The sequence below is a fragment of the Solanum stenotomum genome, unplaced genomic scaffold (genome assembly GCF_019186545.1).
Source record: "Solanum stenotomum isolate F172 unplaced genomic scaffold, ASM1918654v1 scaffold37374, whole genome shotgun sequence".
NCBI classification, from domain to species: Eukaryota; Viridiplantae; Streptophyta; class Magnoliopsida; order Solanales; family Solanaceae; genus Solanum; species Solanum stenotomum.
In genome coordinates this window covers 45004-64834 of record NW_026034393.1, presented here as the reverse complement: position 1 = coordinate 64834, position 19831 = coordinate 45004, and the positions used below count along the sequence as shown (strand labels likewise).

The 19831-nt window shown below is 34.9% G+C and overlaps 4 protein-coding genes across 4 annotated transcripts in view; all 4 read right to left on the bottom strand.

Annotated features, from left to right (window-relative positions):
* Window positions 1–1663: 1663 nt before the first annotated feature.
* On the bottom strand, window positions 1664–4190 carry LOC125852598 (cytochrome P450 CYP72A219-like). Its single transcript, XM_049532330.1, has 5 exons — window positions 3909–4190; window positions 3400–3620; window positions 2927–3171; window positions 2437–2821; window positions 1664–2118 (listed from the first exon to the last, which is right to left on the bottom strand). The coding sequence occupies exons 1-5, from the start codon at window positions 4183–4185 to the stop codon at window positions 1693–1695; spliced, it is 1554 nt and encodes a 517-aa protein (XP_049388287.1). The 5' UTR covers window positions 4186–4190; the 3' UTR covers window positions 1664–1692.
* Window positions 4191–6567: 2377 nt separating this feature from the next.
* LOC125852602 (cytochrome P450 CYP72A219-like) lies at window positions 6568–8087 on the bottom strand. The gene is made up of 3 exons (XM_049532334.1): window positions 7843–8087; window positions 7352–7736; window positions 6568–7037 (listed from the first exon to the last, which is right to left on the bottom strand). Exons 1-3 carry the CDS (start codon window positions 8082–8084, stop codon window positions 6612–6614), a joined length of 1053 nt encoding a protein of 350 aa, XP_049388291.1. The 5' UTR covers window positions 8085–8087; the 3' UTR covers window positions 6568–6611.
* Window positions 8088–11011: 2924 nt separating this feature from the next.
* LOC125852604 (cytochrome P450 CYP72A219-like) lies at window positions 11012–13535 on the bottom strand. The gene is made up of 5 exons (XM_049532335.1): window positions 13256–13535; window positions 12814–13034; window positions 12187–12431; window positions 11658–12042; window positions 11012–11437 (listed from the first exon to the last, which is right to left on the bottom strand). The coding sequence occupies exons 1-5, from the start codon at window positions 13533–13535 to the stop codon at window positions 11012–11014; spliced, it is 1557 nt and encodes a 518-aa protein (XP_049388292.1).
* Window positions 13536–19349: 5814 nt separating this feature from the next.
* Window positions 19350–19831, bottom strand: part of LOC125852601 (cytochrome P450 CYP72A219-like) — a 10371-nt gene continuing 9889 nt past the window's right edge. The window contains exon 5 of the mRNA XM_049532332.1: window positions 19350–19790. Within this exon, the coding sequence (XP_049388289.1) occupies window positions 19365–19790 (426 nt within the window). The 3' untranslated portion in view covers window positions 19350–19364. The remainder of the gene's footprint in view (window positions 19791–19831) is intronic.

Sequence of the window (19831 nt, the reverse complement as noted above, 5' to 3'; positions counted from 1 at the left end):
AGAATTATTATATAGCTGCTGTTTGGATACTAAGTACATTATATAGTTAGTTTAAAAAATTATTGTCCATAAATATAGTAAAAATAAATAAATACCTTTGCCTACTTTTTTTTCCATTCTGGATATGGGAAAAACACTTGTATATAAATACCCTTTACCTATGGGAAAAAGTGGAAGGAAGGTATTTATGAGCTTTTTCCTGGGGTGGAAAATGGTTGAATGGCATCGGATTTGAATGGATTGAGTTAAAATTGACTGGATTACAACTCCATGCATACTTAAATGGATAAATATAAATTTGGTCAAATATGGTTAGGATAAAATGCTTGAACAACTTTCAAAAATAGCAAACTTGAAATATAATGAGGTAAAATAGCTTATGTTTGGCTAATTACATAACGTAGTTACAATTTGATTAGCTATCCAGATTATAATTTGTATATCTCACATGACTATAAAATATTTAAACAAATAGGACTCCCAATTTAATTAATGATGATAGACACAACAATTTTTTTTTAAAATCTCACGAATCACGCATAACCCCTACCACGCCATCCCCACTCATAAATTAGTAATTTTTTTAAAAATGTTCATTTTTCATAAAAAAAAAAATAGAAATTTTTAATTTTTTTTCTACCCCGTATCCCAGTCCCTCACCCACTAACAACCCCCCCCCNCCCCCACACCCCAAATTATTATTTTTTATAAAAAGATAAAACAAAAAATTGCCCACCTCACCTCTCCCACCTCCACCCGTCCCCATACTCCTGCGCCTACCATTTTTTTTTAACACATTAAAATATTTTCTCTTAAAAAAATATTTTTTTTGCCTCCTCCCCGGCACAGCATCACCCTACCCCCCTACCCCCACCCCACCCCAATTTTTTTAAAAAGAAGTTAAAGTTTTTTCACACCCTCCACCTCCACACTACCCCCACCCACTACAATTTTTTTAAAAAACTTTAATTTTTTTTTTAAAAAAAAGCTAAATGTACTCCTTTAACTTATATGAGCTGAAATGGTCACCCCTACTTTTGCCATAGGTAAAGGGTATTCATGAGCATTTTCCATAGTTTTATTTGTTCTTCATCCAAAATACGAAGGCTAGACTTCCTCAAAGACTCAAATTCTTATGTTGAAAAAATTACATCGACTATACTCTCTCCATATCAAAATAAGTATGTCGATTTAGCTCATTTCACGCCTATTAAAAAATAACAAATAAAAAAATATAGTTTACTAAGTTATCCCTACTTATTAGATGTTGGATTGATCCAATTGGTTGGAATCACCGAATATCGATATTTTCATTAATTCCTTGAAAGTTCCTTATAAAATTGATGACACATCATTGTCAATGTTGATATGTATCAATATGGGATTGCGAGTATACATAGAATTCTTCATAAAAAGATAACTTTTAAAACTACCCCGTTATTTAGTTTAAGACTTGACTTAGATCAATAGGAGCCACTGATATAAATTATTCATGAGAAAAGATGGATCAGTATACCAAGTTTAAACTAATTCACCCGCAAAAGAGAAGTGAACAACAACAATAACATCTCAAACCTACAAAGTTGAAATAGGAAAAGAGCGATATCAGCCATATCCCGACTAGTTTTTAGTATTCGAGCTGAAATATGGAAAACACAACACCATTGATCTAAAATATGAGCAACATACATTTCAAAGTTTGCGCATAAGCAGAGGAGCACCATACTGTGGATGAATAGTAATTGTTGCAAATGGAGCATGCGTATAAGAGGGAGAGAGTTCGAAGGAGAATTTTTGTAGTATCATTGCTATTGCCAATTTTGCTTCCATCATTGCAAAGTTTTGTCCGATGCAAACTCGAGGTCCCCCAGTAAATGGAATAAACGAGGCGTGTCCTTTTGTTGCCTTTGACACTCCTTCACTGAATCTTTCTGGTTTGAATTCCTTCGCGTCTTCACCCCATAATTCCTTGTCATAATGAATTAATACTGTGGGTATAAAGAGTAGCACTCCAGCTGGTAGACTCAGCTCCCCTAATTTGACTTCATGTTTGTTCCTTCTACGATATGTTGGTACTGGGGGGAATAGCCTTAACGTCTTGTGCAAGATCATTGTCACCTATATATGGAAAGAAAAATGTATTGGATAAGCTGGAAGTAGAATTAGATCACTTCTTACAAAATTTAGATGTCATGCCTTCCCTAGTTATTTTAATCTCCGAATAATTGCCCCTCTAAGACTGAAATAGGACGATAGAAAATGTGTTCCATCTGCTCTCAGTTGGAACAATTTGGCATTAATGATGGGCGAGACGATTTAACAGCTACTTATTTTATCTTGATTTTACAGTGTTATTCATCTCTGAAATTTGATCTATGCAGTGATCTTGGGATATTTTAAGTGGTCTTACATAACAAACTAGTGGAAAGTACTTACAATTTTGAGGCGACTTAGTCCTTCCAAATTTGGTTTTTCATTTCCGAACACCTGCAAAGCCTCCTCTCTGGCACGTGCTTGCCACTCTGGATGTAAGCACAACAAAATCATTGTCCAGACGAGCAATACTGCAGTGGTCTCTTGTCCAGAAAAATAAAAAAACTTGCATTCTTCAATGACTTCAGTTGTTGTCATTCTGAAATCTTTGCTTCCGTGTTGTTCAATTTCTTTCATATTGGATTCAAGTAATATGCCTAATAAGTCATTTTTACTAGTCTCCCCTGCTTCCATTGCCCTCAATCTTTTGTCGATGATACGCCTAATCGTTGTTTGGACTTGGTTTTCGATTTCCAGCATTCTTTTGTTCCTTTTAGTAGGGAAGAACCTAACAAAACAAGTTTAAATGCAAACAAGATAAGTCTTTTTAGTAGAAAGTAATGAACATGTCATTTTCCATATTACATAGAAATTCACAAATAAATTGTTATACCTTGATCCTGGTATATAAATTGTATGACTTATGTCCGTTACATGCTCAGCTTGTTCTTTTTGAAGTTCAAATACTATTCTCCCTTCTTCATAGCTACTCCCAAATGCAGTTCGAGAAATAACTTCAGCGGCCATTAATTGAAGGTCTGGCCATACATCGAGCTTGAGTGATGTTTCCTTTGGAATAATCTCCTCCCATTTGCTAATCATTTCACTACAACTCTGATAAAATGCTGGCAACATATGCTGTACAAAACAAATTAATCGCAAAAACCAGTACTAGTTATCAGTAGCAGAGCTACATGTATTGAAAGGGCTTCAATTGAAACCCCTTCTTCGGGAAATTAACTACTGTAATTGGATAAAAACAATTGTTTTTGGGCATATAGATATAAATTTTTGAATCCCTTCATAATGTTAAATTTACCAATGTTTTCTAAATTGATTAGTAATAAGAATATGAAGTGAATTAACCTTTAACTTCTCAGCTTGGAAAGCAGGATTGATGATTTTTCGGTGTTTTGCCCATTTGTCTTCCTCAAGTTTCGCAAGACCTATAGCCAATAACTTGGAAAATGGATTGGGATGAGTTTCCTTTTGGTACACATAATTCTTTGTGAAAATCTCCTTTACATGTTCAGGATCTGTAATCAACACTGCTGGATATGGGCCTAGCCACACAAAAGAACTTTTACCTGCGGGTAATCAATTTTCGATTAGAAATAAAAACAGCATAATACATAAACACTCCAACTTAAGTCCAATAAATATTTGACATATTAACTTAAAGAACCATATTAAAATTCATAAATTTCAAATCTTGGATCTGTCTCTACTTGAGAGTTCTCGACCTCTTTCAGCTCATGGATTGAGCTAGGGTACCAAAAAGTGATTCATCTGGATTCTCTTTAGAAAAAAATTACAGCATATATATACAAGAATAGAATGTTTTTACTGTTTTAAAGAAGAATAAAAGAAAATACCATTTTTGTTGATGGAGTCACAGATAAAAGGGATGAGCCTTTGAGCTATATCACCAGAGAAATTGATGGGCTTAGATCTAGCTTCATTTAGTTTATTTGTGAGTTCGTTCAAATCACCATAGAATAATTTGTATGGATTTCCCTTAAGACCACTCTTTCTTAAGTATTTCTCAAGTTTTTTTGGCCTAAACCATGCCCAATTCAACACTTTCCATGTATATACCAACAAAATTGCAACACAAATTGCTGCTATAATTCTGTTGTAAGAAATCTCCATGAAATTACTAAGTCTTCTTTCTAGCTGCTTTCTTTCACATAGAAAGAAAAAAAAGGGGGAAGCTAGCTAATTTTGTAACTTTTTAATAACATTGTTAGATACGCCTCCTCTCCACTTTCCCCAAGTTCTTTCTTTGACTAGGACACGTGGCATAGGTTAGATTTAATGCTAAAATTTAATTAACCAAAGAAAGTTCTTGACTATGGTTTAGATAATAAATAAGTACATATTTAGTTCCAAATATTATTGTAATCTCACAATTTTAGCACCATATTAGTATATTTTTATCCATAAATATAGTAAAAAATAAAAGACATAATACATAAATATGCCCTTAAATTGGCATCTAAGCCCTTCAATTTTGGGTGTGCACAAGTAGAAACTTAAATTTGTATAAAATTAAACAAAGTATACACACACATCCTACATGACATAATATACGTAGGGCGCCACATAGGACACAAAATTGCTATGTATGACGTCATGGAAGGCGAATGTGTCTATTTGTTTAATTTTATACAAGTTTAAGTGTCTACTTGTGCACACTCAAAGTTGGAGGGCATAGATGCAAGTTGAAGCCAAGTAAAAGGCATATTTATGCATTATGCCTAATTCATGTAAATTGTTCCCTAAATACAAAAAAAATGCTCTAAAAATGGTAAGGTTGTACGTACTGTTCCGTCAAATCCCTACGGAGGGTTCCATAAAGATTTCACAAAATTTTTATCCGGAAGTCACATCACCAAAATATTTATGAGGAAACACACGAAATACTGAGAAAATCACCTAATTTTTGTAAATTGGACTCTAAATGCCCAAAAAGCACTCTAAAAATAGTGAGACTGTACGTACTGCTCCCCCAACTCCTATGGAGGGTTTCATAAATGTTTCGCAAAAAAATCTTTCAAAAGTCATATAACCAAATATTGTTGGCTAACACACACGAAAAACTTAGAAAAATCACCTAATTCCTATAAATTGGCCCCTAAATGCCCAAAAATCACTCTATAAATGGTGTGATTGTACTTACTATACCCTCAACTCCCTATGAAGGGTTCCATTAAGATTTTGCAAAATATTCATCCGAAAGCCATATTACTAAAATATTCATGTGCTAACATACACAAAAACTGAGAAAATTGCCTGATTTCTATATATTGGTCCCTAAATACCCAAAAATCACTCTAAAATTAGTGAGACTCTACGTACTGCTCCCCAACTCCCTGCGGAGGGTTTAATAAAGATTTCGTAAAAAATGCGTCCCGAAGCTATATCACAAAAATATTCATGTGCTAACACACATGAAAAATTGAGAAAATTGTCTAATCCTGCTAATTAGTCCCTTAATGCCCAAAAATAACTCTAAAAATGGTGAGATTGTACTTACTGCTCCCCCAACTCTCTACGGAGGGTTCCATAAAGGTTTCGCAAAAAAAATCGACTAGAAGTCATATCACCAAAATATTCATGTGCAAGCATACACAAAAACTGTGAAAATTGTCTGATTCCTATATATTGGTCCCTAAATACCCAAAAATTACTCCAAAAATAGTGAGACTCTACGTACTTCTCCCCAACTCCATATGGAGGGTTTAATAAAGGTTCCGTAGGAAATTCGTCCAGAAGCCATATCACAAAAATATTCATGTGCTAGCACACATGAAAAACTGAGAAAATTGCATAATCCTGTTATTTGGCCCCTAAATGCCCAAAAATAATTCTCAAAATGGTGAGATTGTACTTACTGCTCCTCTAACTCTCTACGGAGAGTTCCATAAAGGTTTCACAATTTTTTTTCTCAAAGTCATATCACCAAAATATTCATGGGCTAACTAATATAGACGAAAAACTGAGAAAATATCCTAAAAATGGTGACACTGTACGTAATTGCTCCCCCGACTCCTTACGGAGGGTTCCATAAAGGATTCGCAAAAAAGTTTTTTCGGAAGTCATATCACCGAAAAATATTCATGTACTGACACACACAAAAAAAGGAGTTTTGGACGTTGAATCCTAGTTTTTCACCGTAGTGTTTACCCACATCTTGGTTTGATATAAACACAAGGGTGTGAGTCATGAAATTTTGCTGATTTAATCAGATTTTCTCCTTATAAGTAGAAATAAACTTGCAGGACTGAGAGAGAACAATCTATATGCACAAGACAAAAAGGCTTGACTTGCATAATTAGGAACCACTGATGTAAGCTCTTCACGAGACATGATGGAGCATTATAACAAGTTTCAACTAATTCACCCACAGAAGAAATGTGAAAAGAAACTGAACATGAACATTGATAACAATTCAAAACTGCAATGTTGAAATAGGAAAAGTGTTATTTCAGCCATAACCAGACTAGTTTAGCAGTATTCGAGCTGAAACACGGAGAACACAACACCATTGGTATTAAATATGAGCAACATCCATTTCAAAGTTTGCGCATAAGCAGAGGAGCACCATACTGTGGATGAATAGTAATTGTTACAAATGGAGCATGTGTATAAGACGGAGAGAGTTCGAAGGAGAACTTTTGTAATATCATTGCTATTGCCGTTTTTGCTTCCATCATTGCAAAGTTTTGTCCGATGCAAACTCGAGGTCCCCCGGTAAATGGAATAAACGAGATGTGTCCTTTTGTTGCCTTTGACACTCCTTCACTGAATCTTTCTGGTTTGAATTCCTTCGCGTCTTCACCCCATAATTCCTTGTCATAATGAATTAATATTGTCGGTATAATGAGTAGCACTCCAGCTGGTAAACTCAGCTCCCCTAATTTGACTTCATGTTTGTTCCTTCTACGATATGTTGGCACTGAGGGGAATAGCCTTAACGTCTCGTGCAAGATCATTATCATCTAGGAAAGAAAACTGTATTGCATAAGTTGGAAGTAGAATTAGTCACTTCTTACAAAATTTAGATGTCATACCTTTCCGAGATCTTTTAGTCTCCCGAGTAAATGCCCCTAGTAGACTGGAATAGGACGATAGAAAATGTGGTTTATCTGATCTCAGTGGGAACAATTTGGCATTAATGATGGGCAAGACGATATAACAACTACTTATTTTATCCTTGATTTTACAGTGTTTTTCATCTTTAAAATTCGATCTATGCAGTGATCTTGGGCTATTTTAAGTTGTCTTACATAATGAACTGGTGGAAAGTACTTACAATTTTGAGGTGACTTAGCCCTTCCGAATTTGGTTTTTCATTTCCGAAGACCTGCAACACCTCCTCTCTGGCACGTGCTTGCCACTCTGGATGTAGGCTCAACAAAATCATTGTCCACACGAGCAACACTGAAGTGGTCTCTTGTCCAGCAAAATAGAATAACTTGCATTCTTCAATCATTTCAATTGTTGTTATTCCGAAATCTTTGCTTCTGTGTTGTTCAATTTCTCTCATATTGGATTCAAGTAATATGCCTAATAAGTCAGTTTTACTAGTCTCCCCTGCTTCCATTGCCCTCAATCTTTTGTCGATGATATGTCTAATCGTTGTTTGGACTTGCTTTTCGATTTCCAGCATTCTTTTGTTCCTTTTAGTAGGCAAGAACCTAACAAAACAAATTTAAAAGCAAACAAGATAAGTGTTTTTAGTAGAAAGTAATGAACATGTGGTTTTCGATGTTATGTAGAAATTTCACAAATAAATTGTTATACCTTGTTCCTGGTATATAAACTGAACGAATTATGTCGATTACATACTCAGCTTGTTCTTTCTGAAGTTCAAATACTATTCTCCCTTCTTCATAGCTACTCCCAAATGCAGTTCGAGAAATGACTTCAGCGGTAATCAATTGAAGGTCTGGCCATACATCGAGCTCGAATGATGTTTCCTTTGGAATAATCTCCTCCCATTTGCTTATCATTTCACTACAACTCTGATAAAATGCTGGCAACATATGCTGTACAAAACAAATTAATCTCAAAAAGGTGGTCTAAACCCACTTCACGTTGTTTGTTACTGCACGCGTGGACATAAACAGACAACTTCATAATGTTAAGACATTTCAAAATGCTATCTTAAGTTCTAAGCATGAAAATTTACCAATGTTTGCTAAATCTATTAGTACTAAGAATATGAAGTGAATATAACCTTTAACTTCTCAACTTGGAAAGCAGGTTGGATGATCTTTCGGTGTTTGGCCCATTTGTCTTCCTCAAGCTTCGCAAGACCTAGAGCCAATTTCTTTGCAAATGGATTGGGATGAGTTTGCCTTTGGTACACATAATTCTTTGTCAAAATCTCCTTTACATGTTCAGGATCTGTGATCAACACTACTGGATATGGGCCTAGCCACACAAAAGAACTTTTACCTGAGAGTAATCCATTTTCGATTAGAAACAAAAGGCAAAATACATCAATAGACACTCAAATTTAATCTCAACTGACAAGCAAGCACTCCAACTTCGAGAGTGCACATGTTGACATGTTAACCATACATCTCTTTTACTTTGCCTGATTTGGTGCAAGAAAACACAGGCAAGTAAGTTATCAACTATGAATTCATCGGGCTCTAATTGCTTAGGTAATTGCATCAGTCAACTATAGTCTTGAGTTGAGATCAGGGGAGGAGCAACCACGAAACGTATTAGTTCATGTGAACTAAGTAGCTTTTGTCCAGATCTTGTTTGTTATATGTATTTTAGGAACCATAAATGTTTGATTGTATATCCATTTATATACACTTAAGGTCCCTATTAAAATCCATAAATTTCAAATCTTGGATCTGCCTCTACTTGAGAGTTCACGGCCCTCTCAACTCATGGATGGAGCTAGGGTACCAAAAAGTGATTCATCTAGATCCTCTTTATAAAAAATTACACTGCATATATACAAGAATAGAAAAAATTTATTCCTTTAAAGAAGAATAAATGAAACATACCGTTTTTGTTGATGGCATTGGCGGAAAAAGGGTTGATTCTTTCAGCTATACCGTCGGAGAAATTGATGGGCTTAGATTTGGCTTCATTGAGTTTATTTCTGAGTTCCTTCAAATCTCCATAGAGTAATTTGTATGGATTTCCCTTAAGACCACTCTTTCTTAAGTATTTCTCAAGTTTTTTTGGCCTAAACCATGCTCAATTCAACACTTTCCATGTATATACCAGCAAAATTGCAACACTAATTGCTGTTACAGTTGTGTTGTAAGAAATCTCCATGAAATTAATAAAAGGCTTCTTTCTAGCTGCTTCCTCTTTTACATAGAAAAAAAGAGGGGAAGTTTGCTAATTTATAACCTTTTAATTTGTTGGATTCGACTCCTTTCCATTTTCCCCAAATTCTTGCTTGGATTGGGGACACATGCCATAGATTAAATAGATTTGATGGCTAAGATTTAACTAACCAAAGAAAGTCTTTGACTATGGTTCAGATAATAAATACATTATATATTTAGTTTCAAATATTGTTGTAATCTCACAATCTTAGCAACATATTAATATCTTGTCCATAAATATAGTAAAAAATAAAAGACATAATACATAAATATACCCTTTAACTTAGTTTTGGCCGACATCTATGTCCTCTAACTTTGAGTGTGCACAAGTAGATACTTAAACTTATATGAAATTGATCAGGTAGCCACATACATCCTACGTGGCATAATACATGTAGAATATCGCATCGGACACAAAATTGCCATATATGACGTCACCTAAGACAACAACAACAACATACCCAGTGAAATCCCACAAAGTGGGGTCTGGGGAGGGTAAAGTGTACGCAGACCTTACCACTACCTTGTGGAGGTAGAGAGGCTGTTTCCGGTGGACCCTCGGCTGACGTCACCTAAGACGAATGTGTCTATTTATTCAGTTTTATATAAGCTTAATACTCAAAAGTGATTCTTTTTCTAGATTGAGCTCGCTTATCTCTTCTTTTTTTTTTCCTTTTTGTTTCATCCGTTCACTTCATATTAAATTAAAGGTATGAACTATTAAATCTAAATATGACGCAAATTGATTTTTGGTGCATCCATTTTTCAAAAAAAAAATTATTTTTAGCTTGGACAACCCTTCATAAAATTCTTGGCTACGCCACTGCAATAGAGACATTTATAAACCAAACTATTAGTGGTAGATGAATTTTGGATCAAACTATTAACGATAAGGACATTTTTAGATCAAACTATTAATGGAGTGCATTTTTGTTCAATTTCACATATTTTAAGGGTATTTTTGACCCTTTTCCAATTAAAAATAATTGGACAATAAATACTGCATAAAAAGGATATTTTGTTTTAATTCCTACATGATTCTTCTAGCAAAGCTCAAGGTATATTTGATATTTTTTATACATGATTTTTTTTTTACTTGTTTGATTCAACAACTAATTTGAGTTTTAAATATCTCCCTTATCCATCTACTTGATTATCATTATTTGAGTTTCTTTTTCATTTACTTTTTTCTTTCATTTTTAGTGTAAAAATATGAGAAATAAAAAGAAAAAAAATTAATTTTTTTTGCGGCTATATTATAATCTATTTTTTGTATCTATAAATAAAATTGAGGCATCTATGATAAATTTTATAGGTAAATGAGTGGGAAATTTTTTTTGACAATCTAAAAATAAATTTTAAATTATTTTTTCACTCATGTTAGACCAAAAGGGTATTTCTGGGTCATTTGTGTATCAGTAAGGATATATGCACTTTTACAACGAGAGTATATCAATTCTGAATCGCAAAGTTAAGGTATGAGACTCTTTTCCCTTTATTAAAAGCAAATAAGTCGAACAAAAGGTCGGCCCAAAAGTGACCAGCCCAGTTCAATACCACAATGCTGAAATAGGAAAAGAGAAATTTCTTAAATATGAGCAACATCCATTTCAAATTTTGCGCATAAGGAGAGGAGCACCATACTGTGGACGAATAGTAAATGATGCAACTGGAGCATGTGTATAAGACGGAGAGAGCTCGAAGGAGAACTTTTGTAGTATCATTGCTATTGCCATTTTTGCTTCCATCATTGCAAAGTTTTGTCCGATGCAAACTCGAGGTCCCCCGGAAAATGGAATAAACGAGAAGTGTCCTTTGGCTGCCTTTGACACTCCTTCACTGAACCTTTCTGGTTTGAATTCCTTCGCGTCTTCACCCCATAATTCCTTGTCATAATGAATTAATACTGTGGGTATAAAGAGTAGCACTCCAGCTGGTAGACTCAGCTCCCCTAATTTGACTTCATGTTTGTTCCTTCTATGATATGTTGGTACTAGGGGGAATAGCCTTAACGTCTCGTGCAAGATCATTGTCACCTATATATGGAAAGAAAAATGTACTGCATAAGTTGGAAGTAGAATTAGTTCACTTCTTACAAAATTTAGATGTCATGCCTTTCTGAGATATTTAATGATGGGCAAGACGATTTAACAGCTACTTATTTTATAGTGTTATTCATCTTCGAAATTTGATCTATGCAGTGATTTTGGGCTATTTTAAGTTGCCTTACATAACAAACTAGTGGAAAGTACTTACAATTTTGAGGCGACTTAGTCCTTCAAAATTTGGCTTTTCATTTCCGATGACCTGCAAAACCTCCTCTCTGGCACGTGCTTGCCACTCTGGATGTAGGCATAACAAAATCATTGTCCAGACGAGCAACACTGAAGTGGTCTCTTGTCCAGCAAAGTAGAATAACTTGCATTCTTCAATCACTTCAATTGTTGTCATTCCGAAATCTTTGCTTCCATGTTGTTCAATTTCTCTCATATTGGATTCAAGTAATATGCCTAGTAAGTCATTTTTACTAGGCTCCCCTGCTTCCATTGCCCTCAATCTTTTGTCGATGATACGCCTAATCGTTGTATGGACTTGATTTTTGATTTCCAGCATTCTTCTGTTCCTTTTAGTAGGCAAGAACCTAAAAAAACAAATTAAAATGCAAACATGAAAAGTCTTTTTAGTAGAATGTAATGAACATGTTAATTTAAAATAAAATAAAATAAAATAATGAACATATTAATTTTCGATATTATGTAGAAATTTCACAAATAAATTGTTATACCTCGTTCCTGGTATATAAACTGAACGACTTATGTCCATTACATGCTCAGCTTGTTCTCTCTGAAGTTCAAATACTATTCTCCCTTCTTCATAGCTACTCCCAAATGCAGTTCGAGAAATAACTTCACTGGTCATTAATTGAAGGTCTGGCCATATATCAAGCTCGAATGATGTTTCCTTTGGAATAATCTCCTCCCATTTGCTTATCATATCACTATAACTCTGATAAAATGCTGGCAACATATGCTGTACAAAACAAATTAATCGCAAAAACCAGTACTAGTTATCAGTAGAAGAGTTACATGTATTGAAGGGGATTCAATTGAAACCCTTCTTCGGAAAATTAACTACGGGAATTGGGTAAGAATAATTGTTTTTTGTCATATAGATATAATTGTTGAATCCCTTCGACGTAAGGTAGTGTAGTCATAAAAGGTTGTTCAAAAGTTGCTTTAGATTTCAGGTTCAAATTAATTTCAGGTGTGGCATGCTTGCGTTGTTTTAAATCCCCTTGACGTTGTTTGTTACAGCACACTTGGAATTTGGAAATAAACGGAGAACATCATAATGTTAAATTTACCATTTTTTTCTAAATTAATTAGTAAGAAGAATATGAAGTGAATATAACCTTTAACTTCTCAACTTGGAAAGCAGGATTGATGATTTTTTGGTGTTTGGCCCATTTGTCTTCCTCAAGCTTCGCAATACCTATAGCCAATAACTTGGAAAATGGATTGGGATGAGTTTCCTTTTGGTACACATAATTCTTTGTCAAAATCTCCTTTACATGTTCAGGTTCTGTGATCAACACTACTGGATATGGACCTAGCCACACAAAAGAACTTTTACCTGAGAGTAATCAATTTTCGATTAGAAAAAAGAAACAGCATAATACATAAACACTCCAACTTTGAGAGTGCAAATGTAGACATGTTAACCATACATCTTTTTTACTTTGCCTGATTTTGTGCAAGAAAACATAGGCAAGAAAGACTGTTTATTAACTTTGAATTCATCAGTCAACTATAGTCTTGAGTTGAAAGCAGGGGCGGAGCAATCGAGAAACATACCATTTTTGTTGATGGAGTCGCAGAAAAAAGGGATGAGCCTTTGAGGTACATCATCAGAGAAATTGATAGGCTTAGATTTGGATTCAATGACACTTTTTATGAGTTCCTTCAAATCTCCATAGAGTAATTTGTATGGATTTCCCTTTAGACCACTTTTTCTTAAGTATTTCTCAAGTTTCTTTGGCTTAAACCATGCCCAATTCAGCACTTTCCAAGTGAATATTACTAACAAAATTGCAACACAAATTGCTGCTATAATTATGTTGTAACAAAACTCCATGATAAAGTAATAAGTCTTCTTTCTAGCTGCTTCCTTTTTTTACATAGAAAAGAGGAAGTTACCTAATTTTGTAACTTTTTAATAAAATTGTTGGATACGCCTCCTCTCCATGTCCTGAAGTTCTTTCTTTGAGTGGGAACACGTGGCATAGGTTTGATTTAATGGCTAAAATTTAATTGACCAAAGAGAATATCTAAGCATGATTTAGATGATAAATACATTGTACATTTAGTTCCAAAAAGACAAATGTAATAGATTTATTTGTCTTCTTCATCCAAAACACAAAGGCACAAATTCCTATGTTGAAAAAGTTACTTCGAATATACTTTTTTCGTCTCAAAATAAGTGTGTTGATTTGACTTGTTTCACGCTAATTAAGAAAAACAACAAATAAAAGATATAGTTTACTAAGTTACCCCTATTTATTAGATGTTTTTTTAAGAGTCGAGTACTATTAAGTAGAAGTAGTTCTTTAATTCAAGGATGTAGTGGGAAATAGTTACTATATTTTGTTTTGAATTCTAAACCGATTCTTGTTTTGGAACAATATTTTTTTTGTTTGCTAAAGCAACACTTATTTAGGGACGGAGTGAGTAAAAATTAAAGTCATACCTTCTTTAAATTAGATTGGAAGATTTGAAGATTGTGTTCTGTTCTATTTTCCAGTTAAGAAAGGAGTTAAATGAGTTTGTGTAGATTCCTTTGCTATGAAGCTGACTTTGGTTGGGGAAAGCCATCATGGGTGAGCACAGTAATACCAAATTCATCCGAAAGTCACATCACCAAAATATTCATGGGCACACACATGAAAAATTAAGAAAATCATCAAATTTCTTTAAATTGGACCCTAAATGCTCAAAAATCACTCTAAAATTGTGAGACCGTACATACTTCTCCCCTAACTCCCTACGGAGGTTCCATAAAGATTTCGTAAAAAATTCTTTCATAAGCCATATCACCAAAATATTTGTAGGATAACACACGAAAAACTGAGAAAATCGCCTTATTTCTGTAAATTGGCCCCAAAAATCACTCTATAAATGGTGTGATTGTATGTACTGCACCCCCAACTCCCTCTAAAGGGTTCCATTTAGATTTCACAAAAAATTCATCCGAAAGCCATATTACCAAAATATCCATGTGCGTACACGAACTCAGTTGACAAGTAACTACTTCAACTTTGAGAGTACTGATAGTACTGACATAATATTTATGGTACAAAAAAAAAAGAAGCTTCATCAAAATCATATCATTCATTTATTTGATATATAAGAATAGAAATTTTTTATTGTTTTAAAAAAAAGGAGTTTTGGACGCTGTTTCTCATTGTACTGTTTACCCACAACTTGCTTTGATATAAACACAAGGGTGCGAGTCATGAAATTTTGCTGATTTAATCACAGATTTTCTCCTTATAAGTAGAAATAAACTTGCAGGACTGAGAGAGAACAATCTGTTGGCTGATGGAGGATTTCCAAGAAGATATTCTTGTCATCAAAGATGTGATCCTCTAAGATGAGAAGATATTCTTCATATCAAGATATGATCCTCTAAGATCTTAGTATAATTGTGGTAATCTGGAATATCATAACTCTGATTCTTTCTCTTAATGTAAAGATTTAGGTGATTCTATTCCACAATCTTTTATGTATATATAAAGCCATGTACATGACATAGAAAGATATGAATGAAATTATTCAATAATCTTATTCCACATGGTATCAGAGCTTTAGGCTTATTCCTGGCCAATTTTATTCATCCTATCTTGAAAAATCCCATTTTGCTATCTTTATCTGCCCAAACCATGTCTGAAAATGGTACTGCCGCAAATATTCCAGTCTCTGAAAATGTTTCTGCAACCGTAGAGAATAACTCTACAGTTTCAATTGGAGATTTGCAACATTCAGCTTCAACAGGTAGTTGTTCATTGGCCTTCACAGGTATTTCTTACTCTTTTATTACTAATGTCTCAGACAAACTTTCTCCAACGTGGGTGGTTGATTCCGGGGCAACTGATCACATGACTAGTCTCTCTCATCTCTTCATATCATATTCCCCTTGTCCTAGCTATAAAAAAATAACTATAGCTGATGGTTCAGTTATTACTGTAGCTGGGCAAGGAGACATACCACTTGGAAAATCCTTGATACTTAAAGATGTCCTTCATATCCCAAAGTTATCTGCAAATCTCATTTCTATCCAGAAACTCACCAAAGATTCCAAATGCCAAGTAACTTTCTTCCCTTCATATTGCTTATTTCAGGAACAGAACACGAAGGAGATGATTGGGCGTGCTAGTGAGAAAGGTGGTCTTTATTGTTTGGATTTCCACAATGGTGAATATATATCTAAGAATTCCTTGTCTAGTTCATTCTTGTCTGAATCTATCATGTCCAATAAAGAGAAAGTATGGCTTTATCATCATCGGTTAGGTCACCCTTCCTTTTATGTAATCAAAAGGATGTTCCCATCTTTGTTCAAAGATTTGATTGTTGAGTCTTTCCATTGTGATGATTGTGAAATTGCAAAACACAAACGTACTTCCTTTCCAATTAGTCACAAAAGATGTCAAACTCCATTCTCTCTTATTCATAGTGATATTTGGGGACCCTCTCCCATTCCTAATATTTCTGGTGCTAGATGGTTTGTATCATTCATTGATGATTGTACAAGAGTTACGTGGATCTATTTGCTAAAGCAAAAATCAGATGTCAGTTAAATTCTTCCTACCTTTTTTAATATGATCAAAACCCAATATGATGTGCCAATTAAAAGATTTCGATCCGATAATGCCAAGGACTACTTCAATCAAAACCTCTCTGTTTTCTTCCAAAAAGAGGGAATTATTCATGAATCTTCGTGTGTCAATACTCCTCAACAAAATGGGATAGCAGAGAGAAGAAATGGTCTGTTACTTGACATTACTAGATCATTATTGTTTCACAAAAAGGTGCCAAAAAAGTATTGGGGGGAAGCTGTCCTAACTGCTGCACATATTAGTAACAGAATGCCATCAGGAATTCTGAACTTTCAAAGTCCGCTTGATACTCTTAGGAATTTCTTTCCAAATTTTGAAATTTCCAATAAGTTGGTTCCTAGAATCTTCGGAAGTGTTGCCTATGTTCATATTCATTCTCAAAATAGAGGCAAATTAGATCCACGTGCTCTTAAGTGTGTTTTCATAAGATATTCTCCTACTCAAAAAGGTTACAAGTGTTATCAACCATCATCAAAGAAATTCTTTGTTTCCGCAGATGTCACATTTGATGAGAGTGAATCCTTTTTTAATCATTCTTACAATCAGGGGGAGTCACTGAAAGGAAAGGAACCTCTAGACTTGTCACTATTTGATTTGTCCATTTCTAGTCGTGCCAAATTCTTGCCTGAGTCACCATTGCTACAGTCACCTGAGTCTCTAAATCCAAATGAACCCATTGAGTCTCCTAATCCAATTATAGATAATGGAATTCTAGAAAATAATCTACCATTGCAGGTATATTCCAGAAGAAAGAGACTAACTGATCAAACTACTCGGTTGCAATCATCTCCACAGGTTACTGCTCCTGATACCCATCCTGAACTTGTTGAACCGTCAGAAACACCAAACCAAACTGATCATGAAGAAGAATTTAACCAACCTAATGTCCTTGACCTTCCCATTGCAATCAGAAAAGGAACCAGAACTTGCACACAACACCCTTTGAGCCTCTCCATGACATATCAAAATCTATCCCCAAGTCATAAAGCTTTTCTCTGTAACCTCCACACAATTCCTATCCCCAGAAATTTGTCTGAAGCATTAGGAAATAAAGAATGGGAGAAAGCTATGAAGGTAGAAATGGAAGCATTGGAGAAAAACAAAACTTGGGATATTGTGGAATTACCAAAAGGAAAAAGGTTGGTCGGGTGCAGATGGGTGTTTACTGTGAAATATAAGTCAGATGGGTCCATAGAAAGATATAAAGCACGTTTGGTAGCAAAGGGTTATACACAAACCTATGGAATTGATTATTTGGAGACTTTTGCCCCAGTGGCAAAAATGAATACAGTGAGAGTTTTATTATCATTGGCTGCAGTTTTTAATTGGAACCTACAACAATTTGATGTAAAAAATGCCTTTTTACATGGAGACTTAGATGAGGAGATCTATATGGAGGTGCCACCTGCTTTTGAAAGCAAGAAGGGAATGGTGTGTAGACTGAAGAAGGCACTCTATGGATTAAAGCAATCACCTCGTGCATGGTTTGGAAGATTTACAAAGGTTATGATCAAGCTAGGGTATCGGCAAAGTCAAGGAGACCACACCTTGTTCATACGACACTCAAAAACAGGAAAAGTGACAGCATTGTTGGTTTATGTGGATGACATCATAGTAATAGGAGATACAAAATTTGAAGAAGTGTTTACTCAAGGAATTTGACATCAAAGAGCTTGGGAAATTAAAGTATTTTTTGGGAATCGAAGTGGCACACCCAAAACAAGGAATCTTTATTTCCCAACAAAAATATGTGCTTGATTTGTTGAAAGAAACAGGAAAATTAGGGTGTAAACCAGTGGCTACACCAATTGAATACAATCATAGATTGTGCAATGCTCCAGAAGATTCAGTGGTAGATAAAGGCTTGTATCAAAGGCTTGTAGTGAAATTGATTTACTTGTCCCATACAAGGCCGGACATTGCATTTGCTGTAAGTGTTGTTAGCCAATTTATGCATGATCCTAGAGAAATGCATCTTCAAGCTGTCAACCGGATTCTACAATATCTTAAAGGAAGTGCAGGAAAAGGAATATTATTCAAAAGAGGAGGAAACATGGTTTTAGAGGCTTATACAGATGTGGACTATGCTGGTTCATTAGTGGATCGAAGGTCAAGTTCTGGATATTGCACCTTCTTAGGAGGAAATCTGGTGACTTGGAGGAGTAAAAAACAAAATGTAGTAGCTAGATCAAGTGCAGAATCTGAGTTTAGATCCATGGCGATGGGAGTTTGTGAGTTGTTATGGCTAAAGATAATCCTTGATGATTTGAAGATAAGATGGGAAGGACCTATGAGGCTATATTGTGACAATAAATCAGCAATAAGTATAGCTCATAATCCTGTACAACATGATCGCACTAAGCATATTGAGGTAGACAGACATTTCATTAAGGAGAAGTTAGCTAACGGACTCATTTGTACGCTATTTGTATCTACAAAAGATCAGGTTGCTGATGTTTTAACAAAAGGACTGCCAAACAATATGTTTCAAGATCTAATAAGCAAGCTAGGAATGGAAGATATCCATTCACCCGCTTGAGGGGGAGTGTTGGCTGATGGAGGATTTCCAAGAAGATATTCTTGTCATCAAAGATGTGATCCTCTAAGATGAGAAGATATTCTTCATATCAAGATATGATCCTCTAAGATCTTAGTATAATTGTGGTAATCTAGAATATCATATCTCTGATTCTTTCTCTTAATGTAAAGATTTAGGTGATTCTATTCCACAATCTTTTATGTATATATAGAGCCATGTACATGACATAGAAAGATATGAATGAAATTATTCAATAATCTTATTCCACACAATCTATATGCACAATACATAAATAGGAACCACTGATGTAAACTCTTCACGAGACACGATGGAGCATTGTAACAAGTTTAACTAATTCACTCACAGAAGAAATGTGAAAAGAAAGTGAACATGAACATTGATAACAATTCAAAACTGCAATGTTGAAATAGGAAAAGAGTTATTTCAGCAACAACCCGACTAGTTTAGTAGTATTCGAGCTGAAACACGGAGAACACAATACCATTGATCTTAAATATGAGCAACATCCATTTCAAAGTTTGCGCATAAGGAGAGGAGCACCATACTGTGGACGAGTAGCAAATGATGCAACTGGAGTATGTGTATAAGACAGAGAGAGTTCGAAGGAGAACTTTTGTAGTATCATTGCTATTGCCATTTTTGCTTCCATCATTGCAAAGTTTTGTCCGATGCAAACTCGAGGTCCCCCGGAAAATGGAATAAACGAGAGATGTCCTTTGGTTGCCTTTGACACTCCTTCACTGAACCTTTCTGGTTTGAATTCCTTCGCGTCTTCACCCCATAATTCTTTGTCATAATGAATTAATACTGTGGGTATAAAGAGTAGCACTCCAGCTGGTAGACTCAGCTCCCCTAATTTGACTTCATGTTTGTTCCTTCTACGATATGTTGGTACTAGGGGGAATAGCCTTAACGTCTCGTGCAAGATCATTGTCACCTATATATGGAAAGAAAAATGTATTGCATAAGTTGGAAGTA

What these genes read in the sequence shown, in the direction of transcription:
- LOC125852598 (XM_049532330.1), bottom strand. Translation starts at nt 4,185, where the DNA reads ATGGAGATTTCTTACAACAGAATTATAGCAGCAATTTGTGTTGCAATT. An exon ending in TGACTCCATCAACAAAAATG is followed by an intron (nt 3,621 to 3,908) that starts GTATTTTCTTTT and finishes GATTACCCGCAG; the next exon opens with GTAAAAGTTCTTTTGTGTGG. An exon ending in ATTTATATACCAGGATCAAG is followed by an intron (nt 2,822 to 2,926) that starts GTATAACAATTT and finishes TTGTTTTGTTAG; the next exon opens with GTTCTTCCCTACTAAAAGGA.
- LOC125852602 (XM_049532334.1), bottom strand. Translation starts at nt 8,084, where the DNA reads ATGTTGCCAGCATTTTATCAGAGTTGTAGTGAAATGATAAGCAAATGG. An exon ending in GTTTATATACCAGGAACAAG is followed by an intron (nt 7,737 to 7,842) that starts GTATAACAATTT and finishes TTGTTTTGTTAG; the next exon opens with GTTCTTGCCTACTAAAAGGA. An exon ending in GGCTAAGTCACCTCAAAATT is followed by an intron (nt 7,038 to 7,351) that starts GTAAGTACTTTC and finishes TTTCTTTCCTAG; the next exon opens with ATGATAATGATCTTGCACGA.
- LOC125852604 (XM_049532335.1), bottom strand. Translation starts at nt 13,535, where the DNA reads ATGGAGTTTTGTTACAACATAATTATAGCAGCAATTTGTGTTGCAATT. An exon ending in TCCAAGTTGAGAAGTTAAAG is followed by an intron (nt 12,432 to 12,813) that starts GTTATATTCACT and finishes TGTTTTGTACAG; the next exon opens with CATATGTTGCCAGCATTTTA. An exon ending in GACTAAGTCGCCTCAAAATT is followed by an intron (nt 11,438 to 11,657) that starts GTAAGTACTTTC and finishes TTCCATATATAG; the next exon opens with GTGACAATGATCTTGCACGA.